At 39.0% G+C, this 21,854-nt stretch overlaps 2 protein-coding genes across 2 annotated transcripts in view; both read left to right on the forward strand.

The window, feature by feature from the left end:
- Window positions 1-7,219, forward strand: part of LOC146984774 (deoxynucleoside triphosphate triphosphohydrolase SAMHD1-like) — a 17,908-nt gene extending 10,689 nt beyond the window's left edge. Inside the window, exon 16 of the mRNA XM_085783213.1 lies at window positions 7,133-7,219. Within this exon, the coding sequence (XP_085639339.1) occupies window positions 7,133-7,219 (87 nt within the window). The remainder of the gene's footprint in view (window positions 1-7,132) is intronic.
- A 3,337-nt stretch (window positions 7,220-10,556) lies between these two features.
- LOC146984775 (deoxynucleoside triphosphate triphosphohydrolase SAMHD1-like) lies at window positions 10,557-15,871 on the forward strand. The gene is made up of 16 exons (XM_085783214.1): window positions 10,557-10,659; window positions 10,831-10,900; window positions 11,146-11,179; window positions 11,481-11,698; window positions 11,970-12,085; window positions 12,328-12,398; window positions 12,775-12,930; window positions 13,037-13,137; window positions 13,298-13,406; window positions 13,501-13,592; window positions 13,739-13,854; window positions 14,126-14,262; window positions 14,694-14,765; window positions 14,904-15,011; window positions 15,118-15,255; window positions 15,833-15,871. Exons 1-16 carry the CDS (start codon window positions 10,557-10,559, stop codon window positions 15,869-15,871), a joined length of 1,680 nt encoding a protein of 559 aa, XP_085639340.1.
- Window positions 15,872-21,854: the final 5,983 nt, after the last annotated feature.

Here is a 21,854-nt window from a genome sequence, read left to right on the forward strand (position 1 = left end):
GCCAAATGAAACTTATGCAAGTGAATAAAGATTATTTTGACAAAGTGGTCCTGACTGAACTAATCATTAGTGAAACACATCTATTGCATGCATGCATCTCATTATATTTTTTATAACTTAAAATGGCAGACTATACTGTAGCCAGCTGTCAACACTTCTTTCATTCAGTATGTTTACACGACACTTGAGAAAAACCAAATTACCGCCTTAATCCAACTATAACTGGACAACTGAGTGCATGTAAACGTGTTTACTCCTTCTCTGATTAAGACACCCAGATAATGTGATTGGAATTTGACTTTCTCCGGCATGTATACACCTTAATCAGACAACGCGCGTAAGAACAAAAACATCCAAGAAAGCCAGTCACAGAAGCGATTGTTGTAGCGTTATGCCGTTCTTGTCTGCCTCTCGAAATCTCCATGACCACGAGGGATATCGTGCACCTTATCTGCACAATAAGTAACGCGCACATTACGTACCAGATGGACAAAGCTGTAAGATTAACCAACTGTTGTTCGAAAATGCCGACCTGAACCTGGCTTAATAGGTTCAAAACCGGATAAAGGGGCCGTATTAACCTGCTGAAACGACACATAATCAGCACCTGGTGTTGAGGAGGACGACACGTTCCCGTCAGTTATTCGATTTTATCTGTTGCATGTAAACTGGGACAGGGACAGAAGTCAAATTAGATACCAAAATAGAGTTTTGAGCATCCTGCTCCACCCAATTTGCATCAGGGAAGCAAATTTTGTCCTCCATCAGAGAAAGTCCCCCCCAAACAAGCTGACAGCCCCAAACACAAATGAAAAGGCACAGATGACACACTGAGGACGTACTGACATCAGCTCACTCAGACCACATCAGATCAGATCAGATCAGATCAGATGAACTTTATTGTCCCCCAAAAGAGGAAATTCGTCTTGGGCAAAAGTGCACCGTGTAACAACAAGACATATAAGCAGCAATAAGCAGTGACAGACATACATACAATGGACATAAGTACAATATGGCTGATATGGTTTGGCTGAATGGTCAAAATATTTTGAGTATATGAACATTAAGTGTTAAAAAATAAAAGTTGAAAAGCTACAACCGTTTAGAATTGCCTTCCTCAGTCCTTCCTTACCCCATGTTCTCTCTCTGTATCATGCTCAGACACACAGGGAAGACTTCTTTTTTTTCTTTTTTCTTTTGCACTGAGCAAGAAAATGAAATCCAATCAAAAGTGGTCACTAATATATTAACTTCGACGTGACCTGTTAATAGGCTTACTGAGATCAAAACAAAACAGAGAAAAAAGAGACTGGGCTTGACTAGTGATCCCCTTTTTAAGGTGGGACCCCACAGGAGAAACATTATGCTTTTTTAAAACACTTTGTTTTGCTTCCTCATACTGCTTTGATCTATCAAATCTTGCTTTGATCCAAACACAGCACAACGTCTTATGACTGTAAAACTAAAGTGAAACGATATTGCGGGCAGTTAACAGCTGCCTTGCTGTGTTACATGTGATATGGGTGTGGGTGGAGCTTTATTGATTTAAAATAGCAGACATGAACGCATAACAGAGATCAAGGGATGAACACCAGTGCTGGACATAACAGTGAGTTACAGAAAATGAAATAACATCAATAGAAACATAAACTGTGTGTGTGGTGTCGTGGTGTTTCCTATTAAAAAAAAAACAAGCTAGTGATAAACAGGCAAAGATTGTTTCAGTTAATCTTCTGATCCAAGACATATTTGTGTGATTCTACATGTCACACACATTTCAGTTTCTTGTTAATGTTTCAGGTGAATAGAAGTGAAAATTGTCAGTGGATTCCCCTGACCAGCTTTTTTTTTTTTTTAGTAATTTATGCAAAAAATGCAAATGAATTAGCAACTAATTAAGTAAGAATTGTAAAGTGAGATTAGGTATTTTTAATGCTCACTATTATTAATCACATCAGGATTATATAATATCACAGTTCACATGTCACATCATTGAGGATAAAAAAACAACAATTCAACCTCCCAGCCAGGTTCAGATAACAACTGCTGCCTCTGAGATTATCTGACCTACTCAGGAAGTATGAGAGGCGAAACAAAATGATGTACATCTTGCACAGATAAAGCATCTTAAACCCTGTATGACCTTTTGTATCAATATTTGGAGACATGGGTTTTTGCAGTCCTCCTATATCCTCACTGTGATATTTTTTTCCCTTGAAAAACCTAATGGTATACAATCAGATACATATAATGTCAGATAATCCCAACCAGGTGTGAAGTAATTAATACAATGAGGCGGTACTTCACTTGGGGCATCCCAAAATGGCCACCGTCAATCAGGTGACCCACCATGTGTTTTTATCGTGGATATTATTGTGGCTATTTTGAAAACTTTTTTTTTTTACATGAAACTTGATAATAGGAACAGTTACTGCATTGGATGTAATGTTAAAATCATTTAATATTTTAATAACTAACTTATCTTATAGTAAAACCGTGTTGAAAATGTGTGATATCAAATTTGATAACAAGGCAGGTTTTTAAAATGGTAATTTTTTTTGCAAATCTGTCAATAGTCATTTTAATTGCATTTCATACATTATGCAATTTCCATAAAGCAACATACAGTCTTCTTATTATTTAAAGTTACTGGTCCCAGGTGGGCTAAAGCCTATTTAAGATTTTTTCATCAAATTGAACACAAGATCTAAACGAGCCACCCCCTCTGTCCAAGACCATTGCTAAGTAAAACAAACCGTTGCTAGCCGCTCTGATAAGAGTAGCACACAGCTATGCATGATATTTACCTTATGTTTCATTTTTACCTTCATTAAACAGCTTGGGACTAATTGTAACTTGCCTTTCACACTACTGCTGAAAACCAAACCTGCATGATCAGAGCCTCAGAGCCAGTGGGTCCGAGACAGGACCGTGCAGGTTTGGTTTTCAGCAGCAGTGTGCAAGGCAGAGAGCCTCCACTCTCCCTGTAACAAGTTACAAGTCACTTATCTTACATCACAATTAGTCCCAAGCTATTATTATTATTATAAAATTATTTAGCAACGGTCTTGGACAGAGGGGTGGGTGTTTATCAGGTGTCCAATTCAGGAAAATCAGTCAATCAATGAATAAATGCAGCCTTGGATGGTAACTTTAAACTAATTTAAGGTTTAAATGACATGATTAGGTATATTTAGAGTAGAAATGTATAACCTCAAAGGTCAAAGGTCAAAGGTCTCTTTATTGTCATACAACACATGTTAAAAACATGGGATGAACTAAATTGCGATGCCCTGGTCCCGTGTCAGCCCACTAAGATAAATAAAAATAAATAAGTACAATAAATAAAAACTGTAATTAAAAAAAACTAACCTATATTGTATTTTCAGTCTGCTGTATCATGATTGAATATTGGGTTAATGTTATAAATAAATAAATAAATAAATAAGTAAAAGCGTGATGAAAATTAATTTTCTACGTTTACTTAACGCTTCCAAGGTTTCATTGGTGGATTTTTTATTGCTGCCTGAAGAAAAAGTTATTTTCTATGTTTAATGTTTTGAAGTTTAATGAATTACAACACATTAGTTGTATATGTTTATGTTTGTTCAAAAAAGAAAAAACGGACCATTAAGACCTGGTGTATCAAATATGATACAAATTAAAAATCATATATGAAAATTGATTTTTTTTAGAATTTTTTTTTTTTTTTGTCAGAAGGTCCAATAAAGACTCCATTTTCAAAGAATTAGAATTTTCTGGCAATTATTTCATGGTTCAGGCTTTACAGGGTTAACGCCTCCATCTGTGACCTCTAAACAGCAAAAATATTTCCCCACTAATCAAAGTAAAATACAGTAGAGTTTCTTATGTAGCTTATGGTCATTTGATATCCTGTCTTTATCCTGTATCCTCATTGATTCCCTGCCACACCCTAATGTATTACACCTGTGTTTTATTACTCTTGCCTCCTTTGTGTATTTACTGTACAGTAAACCTCTGCCTTCATCACTCTACCCATCGTGTTTCCCAGAGCTTCTGGTTTTTGTTCTTGAGCTTTACATGGATTCACCTTCCCATTTCTGCTTTGCCTGATTTGTAAGTTTGATTTTCTTTATAATTACATTTATATCAACTTTTTACCACTAAACTCAATTTTTTATCTGTCTGCATTTCGGGTCCTGATTTGGGATGTCTTGTATTAGCTTAGTCTTATTATCATAACAGAAAGCATCTCACTGCTATCATTTGCCAACAGCATTTGATGAACATGTGACACACACACAACTGATCTTAACAATGAGAGTATCTCATATCAGGAGACAGACTTATCTGTTATCTGAAGACTAGACAAAATGTATCGCTACATTTTACATCGTAAGTTCCTGCTGACGTCGGCAAGAAAGCCTTCAGCTACCAACGAGAATATTAGAGATGTTCAACTTTTTGATTGGTGGCAAAAAAACACGTCTAGATACAAATCCTACAGATGGCAGACGACTTTATCTATCATCATAGATAGAGAGCATCTTTGACATGATTGTACAGTTCCTCTGTGTCCCTCTGTTGGGTTTAATCTCTGACGGTGAAATTTGGGGGTTTAGCTCAAAAGTTACAACATAAGACAGTACTTGGTGGAGTAGATGGTTAGCCTCATTTGTTATACAGAGTGCATCACTTCTAGGGAAATTAAACTGAATCCCGAAGAGTTGAGCAACAGTGTCATCTTGTGGCCATTTGATGTCATTGGCCCAAAGTACCAACTTACAGTATAGGTATAGTGGGTACAAATTCTTATTAAAGTCTGTAAATATTAACTCTATCTCTTCTGTGATGAGTCATAACAAGCACAATGTGGGCATGTTTCTTTGCTCAAACCTGTCACTGTGAAACACATTGATGAAAGGAGTCGAGTTTGAGATGAATATCAAATCAACTGGTCACACCTCGTATCCACACTGCAGTGAGACAGAGATTGCAAGAAGTGTTCAAATCTTTTATTGCAGTAAAAAAAGACAGTGTGAAAATACTAATAAGTCATGACAAAGCCTAAAGCTATTGATTGTGTGGTAATTGGCTGATGGAAACCTGGTTCTCTCCATTAATCAACTGAAATAAATGAATAAAACATAATTTTTTAAAAACATCATACAATACAGAACTGGTCAGAACAGCAAACAAGTGTGAACGATGCCATGGTCAGTGAGTGACAGAGTCCATAACAAAGATACATATGTGAGGCCCAGAAAAAACAAAAAAATGTAGAAATAAACCTTCTGATTGAAAAATGACAAATTTACAGGGGGGAGCAGAAGACTTTGATGATTTGATTATATTTCAGTTATCCAAATCCGCTGTCATGTGTGCTTTGTCATGAGGTCAACAGAGGTTAACAAGATTAGGTCAAAACCTAGGTAGGTATAGGTTCAATAAAAGAAATGGCATCATCTTTTTACACTCTGGTTTCAGCCCCTTTATCTGTTTGCTTTTCTCCTGCTCCCTGACCTCAAATACATTTTAATACTGCAACATTCCCAATAAATCAGTTCACAATGTAAATGTAAATATTTTTCAAAGTATGAAATAGTGGCCTATTAGGCCTAGAGTACATGTTAACTTTGAAGCCATTTGAAGGGTTAGGGTGATCACTCTGAGAGAAACATAAAAGCTGCTCATGCATGAAGTCTTTACAAGTAAAGAATGAATGTTGCTGCCAAGTACTTCACAGAAGAAGACACAGTAAAATGAACAGGAACATATCAAACAGGATGTACCACATAAAATAATCATGGAAGGCATGCAGAAGGTGTTGCAAAAGTATAATAATGCTAATTAAACAAAAGAAAAACAAGGAAGCACTCAGTGATGACTGGCAACACTGCTGCTAATGTTACCCAAGATGTAAGGGTGGGAGGGACTTAAAAAGGTTAAACAGAGCAAACATACATAGACGTGTTAGAAATCAAAAGATGAGAACAAGTTTATTAAAACTGGTGCAACAGGTCCATTATCAAACAAAAGACACGTAGACCGCTGGATAAAAAGCATGAAGAGGACTGCAGTGTGAAATATAGAAACCAACTCATCACATGAACTAGGATTTAAAGCAGAAGTAAGTGGTCCGGTGGTTTTGGCTAATGCTGCGTTCCAGGCAGGCTTTTGAAATCGTAAATTACAGCTTCAAGTCACAACTTACGACTTTGTAGCGTTCCAGGCAACCCACTCGTGTTTTTCCGACCTGTTTTACCTGTGAAAGTCACTATAACGGCCACTCGTAACTTCTGACCCGTGAACTCGTACCAGATCGAACTGGTACCACTTCACGGTCGGAAAGATACGAGTTTCCTTGAACGCACCATAACAGTCCTCGTCCCTACGTCGCCACATTCACGGCGTCCCTTGGCTGCACACACAGCCCTGCATGTCGTTCTCTCTCCTCATTGGATAAAAACTGTAGGATACGATAAATGTTTTCTCCTGGGCTCAGAGCAGAGCAGAGTGACTGACAGACCCGTGTTTCAGACCAAACACTCTATGTAAGTGATTGCTGTCGGAAGATACAACTATTTAAGACTTAGATTAACACAAATATATCACTTACTTCTGCTTTAAAAAAAAACCTGATCTCATTTGGTTTATCCAAATGATCCCATGGTAGGGTTTTGAATGAGTCTCTGTGTTGCCTTTATTTAATGATTGTGTCATTGAGCCTTATGCCTCACTGAATTATTTGTTTAAGCAAATAACTGGATAGAAGCCCACGCATCACATGGGAAAACCGGGATTCAACCCCAATCTCTTTTGGTTCACCAAAATGATGTCATGGTTATGTTTTGAGTTTCTGTGTTGCTTTGCATGTATGACCTTGTCACTGAGCCTCATGCAATGCATTATTTGTTTACAGAGGAGTAGGAGGCACCTAAATTGCCTAAATAAAAACAGAAATTCACAATGAACAGCAATGATATTTACAATAAAGACAGAAATTTATCAGTATGACTGAAATATTGTGTACTTGTGAATGTAAGTGAATTTAAATGTCTAAGGTGTGTGTGGACTACTGAGTGCAGTGTTGTGACAGCAGCTTGAAGGAAATATTTGTAATATTTCTCCTTCACACTTGTGGGTGCAGCAACCTGAGACTAAAGAAGCTGCTCAGTGCTGCCACACCACCACCACCACCACCACCACCACCGAGTCTAGGGGTCTTCTCTCTTAACAGAGCTGGCCTTCTTGATCAGTCTGTTCAGTCTCTTCCAGTCAGCAATACAGAGATGCAACATACATAATAATGAATAAACAACAAGAAACGAGCTTGGGAGGCTCCTGTTCTTACTTTGCAGCCTAAGAACTGAGTTAGAAGATACAAAAACAGGTACAGTAGGCTCTAAGAGGATAGACAAGCAGGCTGGGGTTGAAATTCAGCCCGGGAGCTTGGTTTGGAGAGGCCTTTTATCCGATCGCACGAAGGGCACAAGTAGAACCGTAATTTAATTTAAACACAAATACTTTATTTTCAACCAACAAAACTACTGTGTGTGTGTGTGTGTGTGTGTGTGTGTGTGTGTGTGTGTGTGTGTGTGTGTGTGTGTGAAAAAATACCTGTTCAATATACTGTACAAACTGCTGCTCCTCCTTTCTCTCTCTCTCTCCCTCCCTCCCTCTTCTCCTCCTCTTCTTTCTCCTCTCCCTGTTTAATCCTCCTTTTTCTACTCCTCTTCCTCCTCTTCTTTCTCCTCCCCCTCTTCTTTCTCCTCCTCTTCATCTTCTTTCTCCTCTCCCTGTTAAATCATCCTCTTTCTCCTCCTCCTCCTCTTCTTTCTCCTCTCCCTGTTTAATCCTCCTTTTTCTCCTCCTCCTCTTCTTTCTCCTCTCTCTGTGTAATCCTCCTTTTTCTACTCCTCCTCTTCTTTCTCCTCTCCCTGTTTAATCCTCCTTTTTCTACTCCTTCTCCTCTTCTTTCTCCTCTCCCTGTTTAATCCTCCTTTTTCTACTCCTTCTCCTCCTCTTCTTTCTCCTCTCCCTGTTTAATCCTCCTCTTTCTCCTCCTCCCCCTCTTCTTTCTCCTCCTCTTCATCTTCTTTCTCCTCTCCCTGTTAAATCCTCCTCTTTCTCCCCATCCTCTTCTTTCTCCTCCTCCTCCTCTTCGTCCTCTTCCTCCTTCTCCTCCTCCTCCTTCTCCTGTCCCTCCTCATCTGTCCCTCTCTCCTCCTCACTCTCATGACTGGCATTATCTGTGTCTAACATTAACAGCAACAATGATAACATTTATAGTACTTTTGCAAATAATTCAGTGTTAGAACACAAACAAAATCTAAAATTCAATTTAAGAAAAGTGCCGCGCGCACACACACACACACACACTAATGCAGAAACATAACAGGAAATATAGCCGTATTATATTATATATATATTTATAATTTTAAATTATATCTTTAAAACAGAATGTTATTTATTTATTTATTATTGCAATGAATTTTAGTGTTTTATGGTCAGTTGGTAGCCTATGGATTTTATTTTTAATTGACAAAGCAAATTAATGATTTATTTATTGTGTAACTTTACTGATAGCTCTGTCTGTGTCCTGAAACACAAACACTATCTGGTCTGGGATGATGGCGCGGTGTAGCTTGTTAACCTGCTGTGGCCGTGTCGTCATCACCGGCCTGGCCGACCTTGGTCCCACCACGACGGAACATATCAGTTCATTTTGCGCATTTTGCTGCGTCTTCTATCAACTTTCTTTTCTTTTTCATCCTCACTTTCTCTGCTCCACCCATCTCTTTCTCTGGCTTCTTTCTTTTCATCATCGCGATCCTGATTCCTGCCCCTCTTCCTTCCTTCCTTTTCTTCTGACTGAGCGGCTGAGCCAATCACATGTCAATAGGAACAAGGATCAGCCATCAGCTCAAATTGAGAGGGGGGGCCGCTCGTATCCCCCCTTAAAATGCAAGATATTAGAGTGACCCAGTCTGGTTCCAATCTGCCACCTACAAGGGCTGTAAGGGCAGGCTGCCTGTTTAATCGCGGGCCGCGGCCCCGTTTTACATTAAAAAAAATAAAAAAATAATAATATCTGACCACCGGCCGGTTCGGCCCAGAACAGACCGGCCGTTCGGGAATCCTCCCGAACCTCCCTGTGGCCACCCCGCCCCTGGACAAGCGGTTGCAGAAACCGGGACCTTTTTAAGGCAGGACCCCACCCAAATCTAATATTATAACCCAGGTTGTTGTAGAGGGATACCTGTTACCTGTGAAACTAGTGATGCTATGGTAACAGGGCTAAACATTATGTATGTGTTGTTATGTGTGCTTTCTGATTGGTTTACCAAAATAAAACTGCATTGAAATAGACACACCCAAACATGGTATGACTGTTCATCTGATGTCAAACAAGGACACAGACAATGTTGACCAGTTACAATGCTGCTGATGTTACCTGTGATGTGAGTGTGGGAGGAGCTTCATTGATTTTAAAGAGCAAACAAATACAAAAAGATTAGAGGAGAGACCAACGCTGGATAAAACAGTGAGTACAGACAATGATATAACATCAGGTAGCATTACTGATAGAAGTACAATTTAACATAAAAGTAGTGAAATAGGTAAAGTTGTTAAGTCATTTTCAGGCCAAGAAATATTTAGGGTGGTGGAGTGTGTGTGTGTGTGTGTGTGTGCGTGCGTGTGTGTTCAAAATGCTTATGATTATTTGCATAATTGTCAGAGGCCTCAATTGTTACCACCTGGCCCTTGTGACTAAAATAGCAAAAAATTTGAACATATGACCAAGCACACGAACGTATCTTTGATGCCCAGATATCTCAGAAAACAAATTCTATGTCAGATCACTGCTGCTATGGGCTCATAGTAACAGTGTTTAAACAGTAGGCTTGTTTTTCCCAAAGGTTTTCCTCCAGGGTAGCACTCTGGAACAAGGGTGACAATTAGTGTTTAAACACTGATGTTATAGGCTGCACCACTAAAACGAACACTGGATTATAATCTCTGTGAACTAGGGAAAAATGAAACGTATAACATGTGAGACAGACAATGATCGTGGCTCAGACTGGATCAAGAAAGATTAAGAAAATCAAATTGACTGTATGTCGCATCATGGAGGGATGAGCAAAACGTTTAATTGCCCCAGCAATTGACAATAAAGTTGACTTTGACCATTATGTACCATTTACCCACAGGACCTGGTTACCGTTTAAATATATTAGATTTCTTTTTGGCTACCCTATCTGACGAATATACACAGACTGTAAATCATATCTGCCAGTACACTAACTTTTTATCCCAGCTGGATGACCGGTGTCATTTCACTGCACTTTTGTAGGTTGATTTTTCTGAAATCAATCAGCCATTTACAATAGACCAGATTATTAGAGGAGTGACCAGCCTATTACATGTGGCTGAGGCAATAAATCTAGTCTGTCCTCATAAACTGTGTTAAGCAAACATCATATGACATTATTGTTGGTGTAACTACAGTATCCTGCATTATCAGCCTGGGAAAACGTCCTACGGAGGAAACATCCTCTGACAGCAACAAAATGGCAAAGACAACACTGACTCTGGAGCTGCCACCAGACTGTGAGGGATGGGACGAGGAGGAATTGTGTCAGTTCCTGAAAAGATGCAAAAAAACAGTTAAAGGTTGGTTTTCTCGTTACTGTTACACCTCTTGGCCTTAAGAATTTAGCCAGTTGACAGCTGCTTTAACACAGGACATTCCTTCTGCTTATGTGATGTGGAGAATGAAATATGAATGAATATCAAGATTATGGGACCACTGTTAACTCTTTCCTTCTTTACTCCTTTATACAGAGAAAAAGATCACTGTTGCCAGGCTGAAGGATCCAACAGATCCTCTTGTGCAAGAAGGGGTGCGTATGAGGTGAGTGTCTCCCCTTGTCGATCCAGACTGTGAAAATTGTAACATTGTAACTACGATGAATAGAAAGAAAATTTGTTAAAAAAACAAAACAACAACAACTTTGAAGTGGAAGTACTAAGTGGAAGTGCAACAATGTGCTTATATACAGTATCTGACTGATTAAACCAACATCACTTCTCCCCTTGTTCCTCTCTGTTTTTTTTTTTTTGTCATTTTGTGACATGGTGACTGAAAATCCTGTGCAGTATCTTCAAGCAACAGATCAAAGTTGAAGGCAAGGTAACATAAAACGCACCTGATCAGACATCATTCACATTCAGAGCTGGTGAAACTTTACAAAAACATACAGACAGGAAGGACGCTCTAAGCTACACAGAGGACAACAGAATTATATTCAGGGGTGACAAAAAGAGACGATCCAAAGTGGGCCACATTTCTTCAATGTTTGTAGTTTTCAGTAAATATAAAATACACTGTGATACGGCAACAGGTGTGCCCATGACAGGTAGGCCTACATACTTTTTGTACCAAAGTCTACAGTAGTTCACTGAACTCTCCGGATGACACAATGCAGCTGTAGTTCACTTTTGGACATATAACTGTATCTTCAATTTTTTTATTCTATTGTTTCTCCAAGGTGTTTAATGATCCCATCCACGGCCATGTGGAGTTACATCCACTTCTGGTCAAAATCATAAACACACCTCAGTTTGACAGACTGCGACACATCAAACAGCTTGGAGCGGCCTACTATGTTTTCCCTGGAGCCTGCCACAACCGCTTTGAACACTCAATTGGGTATGTCTGTGTGTTTTCAGACAGTTTGAAGTTGATGAGGAGCAATGATTATGTTTCGCATAATACTGATCTTCCACAGATCTTCAGTCATACTCTCATATTAACATACATTTGCCCATTTCCTCTATGTTCTTTATGCATTGCTGTATCATAGAGGGCATGAAATACTCTTTTATGTTAAATCCACTCTCAAGACCGTTTTTCTTTCTTTCTTTCTTTCTTTCTTTCTTTCTTTCTTTCTTTCTTGTGTGTGATGTTTATGGTCTAACAGGGTGGCATACTTGGCAGGACAATTTGCACAAGGTTTGAAAACAAAGCAGCCTAAACTCTGCATCACTGACCGAGATGTCCTTTGTGTGGCAATTGCAGGTCTTTGCCATGACCTGGGTGAGTGACACACATTTTAAAATGAATAATAACTTTAACTTAACTTAACTTTAACTTATAACTTTTCTTAAATCACTACATATCAAAAGCAAATGAGAACAAGAAGATCAAATTTAATTATCAAAAAAGTAAAGTTAGAAGTAAACACCTTCCTCTTCCAGTGGACTATTTCAAATAAAACATGTCAGACAAGATAAACTCACTAATGTCTCAATTCACATGATTATTTTATTGCATAATAGGACACGGCCCGTTTTCACATCTGTTTGATGGAATGTTCATCAACAAAGCACTTCCAGATAAAAAGTGGAAGGTAAGAAACAGTTTCACTATTTCTGTTGTCTGTAAAATATAACCTTAAAAATGAAGGACAAGTAAAAAACTAAAATCTAAAAAAAAAATCACAGAGGAGCTACGCTCAGGAACCTAATCAGTGAGATATAAACGTTAAATAATTAGCATGACATGTTTAGACATGAACATGTTAGTGTTAGTTGTGAAGTTGGAAGAGAAACAATGTTACTAATATAATGATGACTTTACAATTACAAGATTCATGTTCTGTTTATTTTGTCATGTTTGAGAAAGTTAAACTCTTTCTACTGAAACCACTGCATTTTCTATTTTGAAATGTGACCATTCACATTCTTGTACTAACTATATTAATAAAATGACTTTGCATGTTGCAGCATGAGGAGAATTCTCTAAAGATGTTTGACCACATGGTTGAGAAAAATAACTTGAAGGAAGTGATGAAGCAGTACGGCTTGAAGCCAGAACAGGACATAAAAGTCATCAAGGAGATGATGACTGGAGAACCTCAGGAGCCTGCTACAGGAGAGCAGGTAGCCTACCTGTCAGTCTTACTGGTGTGAATGTTGTGAAGTCAGTATATCATCATTGCTACAGGAGCCAGTGTTTCATTTCACTGTTGCTCTGTCGTCTCCACAGTGGCCGAAAAAACGTCGAGGCCAGGACATGTCCTTCCTCTATGAAATTGTGGCCAACAAAAAAAATGGCATTGATGTGGACAAGTTTGACTACTTTGCCAGGTGAACTAGGCCTACTGTAGAAATATTCACTTTTTAATGTACAATGATGATCTATCATTTCCCCTGAACAATAACAACACACTCTTGACATTTTTTTCATTATGCAGCAGAGTGATTTGGATAAATGTTTTTCTCTCCTCTCCTATCCTCTCTCTCTCAGGGACTGCCACCACCTGGGCATCCAGAACCACTTTGATCATCACCGCTTCTTCCAGTGTGCCAGAGTGTGTGAGGTGGACGGGAAGAGGCGCATCTGTGTGAGAGACAAGGTGGTAACAAAGTTACTGCTGCATTTGCATTTGTTAGGGTTGGGTTAGATATTAAGATGAGTTGTGACTAACCTATAGGCAATACTCTGAACAGGAGGTGCACAATCTGTATGAGATGTTCTATGCAAGATGCAGTTTCCACAGAAAAGCCTATCAGCACAAGGTGAACAAGCTCATCGAGACCATGTAAGTACCTACGCTTGCACCCTGTGTTGTTACTGACATCATCACCATGGTCTTTTTTATTTCCACTTCATCATGGTTTACTTTTTTGTATGGTCTACAGAACAATTATTCTCAAAAGTCACAATATGTTGGGTGTGTTTATCCAGGATCACAGATGCCTTCTTAAAAGCAGATAAACACATCAGGATTGAGGGCTCAGGGGGGGGGATCTTCCATCTCTCCACAGCCATAGACGACATGGAGGCCTACACCAAACTGACAGGTCAGCAGACATAACTGTGCACTGACAACTCGCCTACCTGAACAATATTATGATACAAAGAGTGGACAGGAGACACAAAGTACCACCAGCACAGAGAGACAGTTAGCTAGATCTGTTGCTTAAGTCTGTGTTTAATAAGTAACTTTCTATAAAATGTAATTTAATGTGGTTTAAACCATTTTATGTCACAATGTAACTCTCTTTTACTGTTGAAATACTGAACTGTTCAACTAACCTGTCCTCCACCCTTTGTCACTGATGTCTTCTGTAGATCGAGTGTTTGAAGAAATACTCTACTCTTCCTCTGATGGCCTAAAAGAGGCCAAAAAGATTCTCAACAGGATCATCAGCCGAGACCTCTACAAGTGTGTGGGTACAGTTGTCACCATGAATAAGGACATGACTAAGGTGTGCAATAATGTTTCTGTCTATTTTACATGGTGACATGTGACTGTGGAGTGTGAATGAAAACACCGTATTTTCAAATCATATTTTTGAAAATAAATTTAAACACACCCAAATGTTATGCTCAGTCTGTCGTTGAAGTTTTTATTGTACTGTATAATACTTCACAGCAGTCGTGCATGCTTGCGTGTGTGTGTGTGTGTCTGTCATGATTGTTTTGTTGAGTTTTACCACCCTAATGGCTTAAAACTGCTTTGTGAGGTCACATTAACCTTGACCTTTAATCACCCAAATCTAATTAGTTCATTCTTGAGTCCAGAAGAATCCCCCTTAAAACTAATTAACATGGACAAATTCAGGTAAACATGTTTGTTTTCAAATAGTTTCTCCAATCTTGTTCCTCTTACTTCTTGCCCTCTGTCCTCCTCTCTCAGAGGGTGAAGCAGCAATGGATCGAGAGTAGTGGTCAAATGAGCGAGCTAACAGCAGGGGACTTTGAACTTGTGGTAAGGTTTTAGCTTTAACCAGCTAATTTTTTATGAAATCTTGTTCTCGTTTTGTTCAACATTTTTAATTTGGAAAATGTTTCTAAATCTCTGTTGTGACATCTATAAAATAAAAGTCATCTCTCACTCATCTTTTAGGACACTGCTCTCGATTATGGGAGTGGTGAAAATGACCCCATCAGTAGTCAAGTGCACTTCTACAGCAAGGCTGAACCTGACAAAGCAAAACTAATCCCCAGAGACCAGGTCAGAACTAAAGCAGAGACAATAAAAAAAACGAATCCTTAGCATGAGCTGTTGTGTATATTGCTCCTTTATGAAGCCTCTGCTAAGCTGCTGTTATTCTTTGCAGGTATCCAGGCTTCTCCCAGAGCACTTCTCAGAGGGGTCTGTCAGGGTTTACTTGAAGAAAAATGATGTAGAGAGTCTGGAGGCTGCAAAGGAGCACTTTCGCCAGTGGTGCGCAAATAACAACTTTGAAATACTTCAGGTAATATCTAGAGCTGTCTGTTAAAAATAGGTTATTACGCACAGGTTAGGTTACAAGCATTAGGATAGGAATATAAGCAGGGAACATGCTATTACATGCTGTGTGTTACTGTACATCTCATCTGTATTTGGTTGTTACTCATTTAATTTTTGTAAGAAAAGCTATAACTACATCTTCATGTCAAATTTCTACCATATAAGACAAATGAAACTGCCCTCAGCCCCAATGCAGTCTAGTGACCTGCTTCTGTTATCATGTACACAGTTGCCCATAAAGTTGGAATTATTTTGTTTTCAGACACATTCCTCTTTTTATTCCTATTATAAAGGTTAATTGTGATTTTCAGTTTTCACAGTGATATATCTGGAAAGGATTTTTGATCAATAGAGTTTTGAGACACTTAGACTACACTCGATCAAGAACAAATTACATTGTTACAATCCTTTCATGAGAACAGGTAAAAGAAAAAAAATGTTATTCCAGCTTTATGGGCAACCATGTATTTCACCTCTCACCAGGTAAACTCTGCACTACTCCTATTAATGTCCTTGTCTGTGTTGTTTTTCTTTGCATGCAGGACGGAAACCAGGAAATCAAGGCTCGGCCAAGGAATTAAGATGAAGATATGGAAACAAACAAACACTCTGAAACTCGATAAAAAACAGTTACGGGTGTAAATGAGGATGACTTATTACACACTGAACCCTGTTTAACATTATACACATATTTACAACATTATTTACATGCTTTGATCTTCATCATTAGCTTTTAGACTATACGTTCTACATCTTTAGCTGGATGTGTCACATCTAAAGTAAATCACTCTTTGTTCCAAAAACCTGCCCTCATTCAAATCTGTTGTGAAACATCAGTCATGGTCATTTTAACCAAGGCAAGGCATTTCTTATTAACACTGGTGCAACAAGTCCGTTGACATGTACAGTAGCCAGCTGGATAAAAAAGCATGAAGAGGACTGCAGTGTGAAGTACAGAAACCAACTCATCACATGAACTAGGATTAAAAAACCTGATCTCATTTGGTTTCTTCAAATGAGCCCATGTAGTGTTTTGAATGAGTCTCCTGTGTCGCCGGGCTCTCATTGAAAATGAATTGACTTCCGGCGTTTTGACGCTTTGGAAGCTTTTGGTGTGAACACACAGTTAGAGACAAGGTGGTAACAGAGTTACTGCTGCATTTCTTTTTCTTTGCTTTCTTAAACTGCTGGAATTCTCTTCCACATGAACTATGGTCTGCTACAACAGTGTCCTCTTTTAAAAGCAAACTAAAAACATATCTTTTTTTTCCGCAAACTTTCAGAATCCATGTACCCTTCGTTCTTTCGTTTTTCAGTTTTTCAGTTCGAAACGAAAGACGAAGGGTACACAGATTCATGACAAAGCCTGTAAAATAAAACTTCACATATTGAGGAAGGCATTGATTGGGTGATAATGGACAAATGGAAACCTGGTCTAATCGTCAACAAATAAATGACTAACTGTACAATACAGAACTGGTCAGAACAGCAAACAAGAGTGAATAATGCCAGCTACTTAATAGTCCAGTCATTTTATGAGAAAAGGTTAAACAAATTGCAACAGAAGCAAACTCAACTGATTTTGTATCCTCAGCATGTCCTGATTGAGGGAAAAAAAGCCCCGAAGAATCCCATTAGGGGAAAGTTTTGAAAAACACCCAAACATATCCCATTTATACGCATATAAAAAAAAATTTTCACATGAGTAAGGTAAAATTTTTAACCTTTACATATCTCCATGAAAATTACTGAGTTGATTACTTACATTAAGACAAACAAAAAATGTATTACAAGTTTTTTGAAATTCTTTGTTAACATGAGCAAATTTGCATAAATCTGCATAAATTTGCATAAATCGCACCGTTTTAACGGCACATGTATATATGAAGTTGCTGTGGTGGTACCGGCATGAAAATTGGAATGAGTTGACTCCATCGGTCAACCAACATGAAACCACTTTAAATTTCAAGATGACTGTAAAATCCCCTGATTCGCACAAACTGAAATACGCTGCTATGGCCGGGTTTTGGTTGATTTTTCAAGACAGCCACATCCTTAGTAGAGCAGGTATGACATGAGCCAACAGTGCATAATCCAATTACGTATGGCTAATTTGCATATACAGCACCTGATCTAAACATTGGGTAGAGCAGGTGAAAATGTCTTGTTCAATCTTATTAACATATTACAGTTAAAAAACTTAAGGAATGGAACCAATTTAGGCCCATGAGCATTAATAGAGACGGAGCATGTCATACCTGCTCTACTAAGGATGTGGCTGTCTTGAAAAATTGCAGTCATCTTGAAATTTAAAGTGGTTTCATGTTGGTTGACCGATGGAGTCAACTCATTCCAATTTTCATGCCGGTACCACCACAGCAACTTCATATATACATGTGCCGTCAAAACGGTGCAATTTATGCAAATTTATGCAGATTTATGCAAATTTGCTCATGTTAACAAAGAATTTCAAAAAACTTGTAATACATTTTTTGTTTGTCTTAATGTAAGTAATCAACTCAGTAATTTTCATGGAGATATCTAAAAGTTAAAAATTTTACCCTATTCATGTGAATTTTTTTTTTTTATATGCGTATAAATGGGATATGTTTGGGTGTTTTTCAAAACTTTCCCCTAATGGGATTCTTTGGGGCTTTTTTTCCCTCACTCAGGACATGTTGAGGATACAAAATCAGTTGAGTTTGCTTCTGTTGCAATTTGTTTAACGTTGACCCCTTTTTTGGCCTAAAATTACTGGACTATAAGCCACAAAATCAGGATCATGTTATTTTACCTCTATTGTGAGAGACAGTCCATATAGTTCATTAAAAAAATTGTCCATTACAAAGCACACATGTCCATTGTCGTGTGTGCTTTGATAAAGAAAACTCTATTCATCCCTGAAGGGCAATTCAGTTTCTACAGTAGGCTACACCGTCATAGAGCTATTCATACAACATAAATTCATAAAAACATACATGGAGATGTCATAATGTCATAAATATAGAAATAAATAAAACAGAACACACTACACTATAGGCTTAATATTATACACTATTATAAGAGCATATTAAGCATGTTAACTTTGAAGCCATTTGAGGGGATGAGAGTGATCACTCTGAGAGCAACTTAAAAGGTGTTCATGCACGGATTCAGCATACAAAGGTGTATCTACAGTGGCATGGCCCGACCTCTTGCCTTCGGAGCAATACTGATGACTCTAAAGGGGCTGCACGGTATGAATAATAATAATAATGATCATAACAACAAACTTGTAGCCTACAGTACCAAGACATGTAGACATGTACCAAGTGATTCGCATGAGAAGATACACAGTAAAATGAACAGGAACATATTATCTACAGTAACAGGATGTATACCAAGGACTGTTGTGGGATAAAAAGCATGTAGAGGATTGCAGTGTGAAATATAGAAACTTACTCATCACATGGGAGAACTGGTTTATCCAAATGATGTTGTGGTTGCGTTTTGAATGAGTGTTACTTTGCTTTCGTGACCAGGCCTCATACTGTACCTTAATGAAATATTTGTTTAAGCAAATGAACAGCATAGAGCAGAGGAGGCACCAAAAGCTAATATGTAAACTAGATAGTTCCACGGGACTGGAGGACTGCTCCGCAATTAAGGGCCGGGTGTTGTCTCCATTGTGAATTTAAATGTCTAAGGTGTGTGTGGACTTCCAAGTGCAGTGTTTGACAGCAGCTTGAAGGAAATGTTTGTAATATCTCTCCTTCACACAATGTGGGTGCAGCAACCTGAGACTAAAGGAGCTGCTCAGTGCTGCCACAGTGTTACCCACTGTCGCGACCACGCGCCACCCTGGCAAGTTAACTTCACAATTAAGGCTCTAACAAGTCTAGGCTTCAGGGCGGACACAGGTGCACATATTTCTATTACCAAAACCCTGGAGCCTGGTGGGAATTCGCTGCCATATCGCCCAATGGTTTTGACTTACCGGTTGCTTCACGGTCATCACCTGTAGCTTGGCCGGCGAATCCCTCCTAGCTGACCGGCGTCCTGCGTGCGTCGACTTCCGACCGTCATCACGCGGTCGTGGCTTTCTCAGTTCATTTGTGTTTAGACGAGACAATAACTAAAACGATAATTCAATCTTGAGGTGATACGTCCTTTCTCATCGTCAATTTCTCTTGACTACTCAGCGGGGCTGCAGCCGCGTCTCGACACGGCTCTCACTCTGGCGTCTTCCCAGCATCCCCTTGCTCCTTCCGCTCACGTCAGACTTAAGCGGACAGGTAGCCAGGCAATCAATCAAAACATTACACAATATGGCAGCCCCCCCTCTCAACTACGAAAGTGACTGTAACACCCACCACCACCACCACCACCACCACCACAGGGGACATCTTTTAACAGAGCTGGCCTTCTTGTCACAATACACAATAATAAATAAACAATGATGAATAACCTTAGAGGTCTCCTGTTCTTACTTTGCATGCATAAGAACTGAGTTAGGACAGTGATCCATGTAAGACAGAGCTAGGAGGAGGAAGCTGGGAGAGCTACAAGGTTTCAGAAACCAGTAACTCCCCACCCCAATCTAATATTATACAACCAGGTTGTATCCCCCAAGGAAAAGTGAACAGAGCTAAACATTATGTATGATTTTTTTTTTCTTACTGTAAAACACGTCTGCTTTCTGTTTGGTTTTCTAAATGAAAAGTGTGGTTATGGATAAAACCAATGATGATTAAAGGATAATTAAGTTAAAGTCAAACAAGGACATCTAGATGATGTTATTTTCTAAAAACACTTTGCTTAAATTTGTTTGCTTTCCCGTACTGCTAACTTAAAATGGCAGACTAGCCAGCTGTCAACACTCCTCTCATTGTCTCCTGCTCCACCCAATTTGCATCAGGGAAGCAAATTTTGTCCTCAAGGGTGACAACCAAGTTGACAGTCCCAAACACAAATCCATTTGTTCTCTCTCTCAGTTTCAAAGGAGGCACCAAAATTACCTCAGGCAAAAATATGAAAATTAGTAAGTCCAAAATACAGTATAAAAAGACATACTTTTTATAAATAAACAATGAACAGCAATAATGTTTCAGACATAAGACAAAATTCAGTAGTATGACTGAAATATTGTACAGTTATAGGTCCACTTTGCCACCTAAGAACTGAGTTAGGGCCAAGATATACAGTACTTGCTGTAAACAACGCGAACGCAAGCGCATCATGGCTGCCACGCGTTACCTGCACCCGTTTGATGCGTCGGCCGTGACCGAACACACACCTCGACGCGAGGTGACGCGACACAGGTAACACGTGGCAGCCATGATGCGCTCGCGTTGTTTACAGCAAGTATATCACGGCCTTTAGGACAATGATTCATGGAAGACAGAGCTAAGAGGGAGCGGGGAGAGTTTAAATCAGGTAGGCTCCAAGAGGATAGACAAGGCTGCAGAAAAAAGTAAGTTGTTTTTTTAGGTAGAACCCCAAGTCCCACACCAAACTAATGTAATACAACCAGGTTGTTTCCTCTGGAGAAAATTGTGAAACTAGTGATGCTATGGTAAATGTGCTAAACATTAGTACTATGTATGTTTTTTGCTTTCTGTTTGGTTTTATAAAATAAAAGTGCACTTGTGGATAAAACCAATGATGATGATTAAAGGATTATTAATTAAAGTCAAACAAGGACACAGATGGTGCTGTTTTCTTAAAACACTTTGCTTAGTTTTCTTTCACATACTCCTCGCATCTCATTAAAATTGGTTTGATCCAAACAAAGTCAACATCTCATGACTAAAATGCTGATGATGGGACCTGTGATGTCAGTGTGGGTTGAACTTTATTGATTTAAAAGAGCAGACAAACATGTAACAGAGAAAGAGTAAACAGAACCATTACTGGGTGTGGGTGTCGGGTGTTTGGGAAGTTGTTACGTAAGTAATCTTCTGATCATGCAGGTGGCTTGATGCAGCCAGATGAACAGGTGTTAACCAGTCTTATTGAAGACGAGCGACTGGTGTGAAATTACAGTGGATTCCCTGAGCAGCATTTTAAACTATAAAATCAAGCGTAGCGTTAGATCTGGTAGGCCACGACGTCAAGCTCTAAATCAGCACCAACAGCGTAGCTGTCAACACCGAGCAGATCAGCTGATGGCTCAGCTGACTCCCTCACACATGCACTGACGCACACAGACACACCCCGGACTACCTCATTATATATTGCAATATCCAACTACCTCAACGTACTGTGCAATATACACAATTCACTGTGCTATATACTGTGCATATAATTTATTTATTCTCTATTTATTTTTATATTATTGAAAGTGTTTTTATATTGTATTTTTATGGTATTGCTTGTTTGCACTGAAGGGGGGGCTCTAATTTCGTTATACAGAGAGTTTAATGACAAAAAAAGGCATTCTGAAATACACGACCGGGAGGAGGCTCAGCAAAACAGCGGACGTGACCAGTCTTGCAGATTCGCTAAATGATGCAATTACAAATCGATGAAAGTCGTATTTTAATCAACTGCGCTGATCAGAGCGGTGTCCCTAGCAACGGTCTG

Source organism: Trachurus japonicus, chromosome 7 (assembly GCF_045865225.1).
Source record: "Trachurus japonicus isolate A0001 chromosome 7, Traja_1.0".
Classification (NCBI taxonomy): domain Eukaryota; kingdom Metazoa; phylum Chordata; class Actinopteri; order Carangiformes; family Carangidae; genus Trachurus; species Trachurus japonicus.

Coding starts and splice junctions, on each gene's coding strand:
- LOC146984775 (XM_085783214.1), top strand. CDS start 10,557: ATGGCAAAGACAACACTGACTCTGGAGCTGCCACCAGACTGTGAGGGA. Junction 10,660..10,830: donor ATGCAAAAAAACAGTTAAAG/GTTGGTTTTCTC, acceptor TCCTTTATACAG/AGAAAAAGATCACTGTTGCC. Junction 12,931..13,036: donor AGCCTGCTACAGGAGAGCAG/GTAGCCTACCTG, acceptor TCGTCTCCACAG/TGGCCGAAAAAACGTCGAGG.